This window comes from Oncorhynchus gorbuscha, linkage group LG22 (assembly GCF_021184085.1).
Source record: "Oncorhynchus gorbuscha isolate QuinsamMale2020 ecotype Even-year linkage group LG22, OgorEven_v1.0, whole genome shotgun sequence".
In the NCBI taxonomy this organism is placed as follows: Eukaryota; Metazoa; Chordata; class Actinopteri; order Salmoniformes; family Salmonidae; genus Oncorhynchus; species Oncorhynchus gorbuscha.
In genome coordinates, this window is record NC_060194.1 from 33,027,853 (window position 1) to 33,031,426 (window position 3,574).

At 42.8% G+C, this 3,574-nt stretch overlaps 1 protein-coding gene across 1 annotated transcript; it reads right to left on the minus strand.

Annotated features, from left to right (window-relative positions):
• Positions 1-747: 747 nt before the first annotated feature.
• LOC124009998 lies at positions 748-3,297 on the minus strand. The gene is made up of 11 exons (XM_046322294.1): positions 3,165-3,297; positions 2,821-3,005; positions 2,637-2,740; positions 2,277-2,368; positions 1,937-2,117; positions 1,685-1,790; positions 1,517-1,605; positions 1,351-1,442; positions 1,121-1,228; positions 961-1,002; positions 748-878 (listed from the first exon to the last, which is right to left on the minus strand). The coding sequence occupies exons 1-10, from the start codon at positions 3,289-3,291 to the stop codon at positions 986-988; spliced, it is 1,101 nt and encodes a 366-aa protein (XP_046178250.1). The 5' UTR covers positions 3,292-3,297; the 3' UTR covers positions 748-878; positions 961-985.
• Between the last annotated feature and the right edge of the window lie 277 nt (positions 3,298-3,574).

The window sequence follows — 3,574 nt, forward strand, 5'->3', positions numbered from 1 at the left end:
ATTATTGAACCAATAGTCATGAGTTCCTGTTCAAAAGTACCAGGTCTACAAACAGCAGCCATATTGGAGTCACCCCCCCAGGCCAAGGAAAAGGCCAAGTCAGCTACAGTCGACATCTTCACCCCACAAGAGGTTCCTGGAGGACAACGCAAAGAAATCATTTTAAAAAGGGAGAAAGAAACCTGACGCTTGGTCTGTAATGAGTTCTGTTACCAGATACAGTGCAAGTACTGGGCTCGTGAGCTATGATGAAATTTAACTGGGGTGGGATTCATTTGTGACCTGTCAGAGGGGAAATGCCAGTGTTATGAAATGTTTAATCAGTTATATGTCAATGTGCCAAAAACAGTTTGCTCTTGAACTGCTGGGATTTTCAATCTATGCGAATGATAGTCTAGTTAAACTGTTAGAAAGGTAGACATTTGCCAGTGAGGTATGAAAGACACTGAAACCAAGATAATCTTTGGGGTATATTCCCCTGATGGGCACTCTCCTAAAAAAACACACACATTTAAACTAAAGCCATTTTCCTGAATTGTTACCTAAGCATGGCCATCAGCCACCTACAATCCCTAAACTTGGCTTGTCAATTTCATCTTGGGGTGGGCTACTGCTGAAAAAGTATCTTACAACCAGATGGTCACCTCTTGGCTATTTTGTGTAGATACCGGCTCCGCACTACTGGATTTAGGGTACATCTCATCAGGATCATAGCATTTTGACAACCATTAGAAACAAACACCATTGTAAAGTAGTCATTTTATTGAAACATGCTCAAGTCAAAGGACTTCATATCCATACTGGGGATAGTAGAAAGTGATGCACCCTTCAGGCCACCTACAATTAGATGGCTGTAGAGACAGAAAAGACAGCCATCCCTGTAACAGGTTGAAGAATTGTTAGTAACATGCATCTCATTGCCGTTGGGGGATTTTACAGTAAAATAACCAGCACACACACCTGACAAGCAAAGTGTTCCAGACCATTACACCGACCAGTCAACTGAATACAGAACACAATGACAGATGAGTAGGTTACAGGTTCAAGTTCATTTGGCATCAAAGCTGATACAATTAAAAGCCAAGTGTAAACTATAGTCTTCAATGCCAAAATCACCAACCTTGTTCTACAGTAGGATATTTTACAAATTCACTGGGGATCCGGGTTTCAGAGTTTTCCACTATTGTGAGCGGTCCAAGAACAGAGTTTTGAACCAGGCCCTGGGGTTCTGAGAAAAATATATATATAAATTACTTCAAGCTGCAGTCCCATCAGAACTCAAGAGTGATCAGCTCAAATGAATATGGAACTACAGTTTAGTCAGGCTTGAAATGAAGTGCCTCAAAATACCTGAATCCACACCCCTCTTCAACCGAGGCTTGCAACTCGAGTCACAGCACTTGCAGAGGTCACTTTGAGACGGGTCGTCCAGCAGCTCCCATCTATGAATTTTTAAAAAAGTTGGCTGTTGCATTGGCACTAACGTCATTATGGTCGTTATGTGACCAATACTTACTCTCCAGTCTCTTTAATGTAGTGGCAGGCCTTCTTTTCTATATCAAAAACCTCAGGGTCCCATGCAACAAGCTTACAATGAATATACACCTGGGGTGAAATAAGAGAACAGTCAAGAGCTACAGTATGAAAACAACCCAGTCATACCGAGAACTTGTGGTCCACTCACTTCCTCGCCTAAGGCAAACTTGAAGGACTGCAGGTAAAGCAGAATAGCAGACGAGTGGTACCTAGGCAGGAACCTGGAGTTCCCAGTCTTCCCATCTGCAAGGCAACTGAAAATGCATTGTGCAATGAGCAGACAAACAGAACTTCCATCCAGCAAATAAGCTAACTTTAAAATGTATTCAATACTTTAGCGCTAGGCAGTCAAAAACCAAAACGTGCACCCTACATGGCCATAGCCAGGTCTGGTACATACCCCTTGTTGGTGATGATGGGGTACACCAGGCTCGCAGACTGCAGTTCTGGTGTTGTGGCCACCACACACTCCTCCAAGAGCAGCAGCAAGGGCTGATGGTCCTTCTGATCCACTGCTGCCCAGATGGGGATGAAAGAGCCCAGGGGAAACAGGCTGCTCTTAGCCAGACCAGTAAGGTCTTCTACATGCAACAGAGAGGGGAAGGGGCACAATGCTCATACGTACTGTACAGCCACAGGTTTCAACTAGCTTTGGGCAGTGTCCTCTGCTAGGAATTTCTTTACCAGTTAAGTTGACTGAACATATTCTTACACTAATTGATGTTGTATGAGTCACTCACCATTGAGGAGTGCCATGTGGAAAACCAATCCTCCATGACCCTCAGCACTACCATAGGCAGGGATAAGGAATGGGGGAATCCATCCCTCAGGTCTACATACAAGGGGGAATGTTTAGTTTAATAATGAAGGTGGCAAAGGCTTAGGAAGATTTGATTCCAACACCATAGCTAGAGTACACTACACCCAATAGAGCCCTAAAACTCAACTCAGTTCCACTGCATTTAAAAAAAAATCTTTCCCCTCTAATTAGGGACCGATTTAGACCTGGGACACCAGGTGTGTGCAATTAATGATAAAGTAGACAGCAGGGGCCAGACCTCTTAGGGTAAGAGTTGAGTACCCCTGGCATAGATGGTTACCTTATGTAAACACACTTAATATGGTGACTAATAGCAGCAGGTTTGGGCTTTCGGTTAGGTCTGTAAGTCAGGCTGGTTGAATAGATGTGTTTTTTGCCAGTCACCTGGGGAATAGAAGGAGAAGCATTATTCGTCGCAGGATCCAAAATGGCATACATTGGGTCAAGAGTTAGACAAGAGTTACCCGTTTCTTGATGGCACAGCCATTGAGGTTGTAGTGGAATGTCGCCATCCCTTCTCCCGTGGGAAGAACAGAAAATGTGGACGGAACACAGTGTCCAAGGAAAAGACGGGCAGCATGTTCAACCAACTCTGGACTGACCTTCCATGTCACTTTAATGGAGTGTTTCTCACAATCCACATTAAAATCTAAAAATATAAATTTGATAATGTCATCATTCACATCTCAAGAGCCAACACCACAACTTGGCTAGTCTGTTAGGCAGCCAGCATGAGATAAGTAGCCTATTCAAGTTAACATGGTATCAGCGCTACATAATCATATTATGCGTTCATTATTAGACGTACCTTCATTGGCAGCGCTTGCTGCTACGACAGCCAAAAGAATTGCACATTGCCAAAGGAGAGACATGACTGAATGATCTAGGAGTGCCCACAAACTAGAAATATTTATGGACCAATTGATCCTAATCATTTTAATTCTGAACACCTGTGAAAGGTCAAGGAGCGATAATTATAGACCTAAAACATACCAACATCATCAGTTTTGGTATTTCCTGGTCTGAAAACATCCTTGAATTTGTATGGGTTTTAAAAGTAAAAATTGTAATAGTTACATATTTTCCCCATAAAGTAGTCTGCAAAGCGGAACCTATGTCTCACAAAACACAAAATGAGGGATTTTCGGTGAAATACATCAATTATATTTTACAACTGTGTTTGTGTTTCACCCCTCCTGAATTTCACCAAAATCCTGA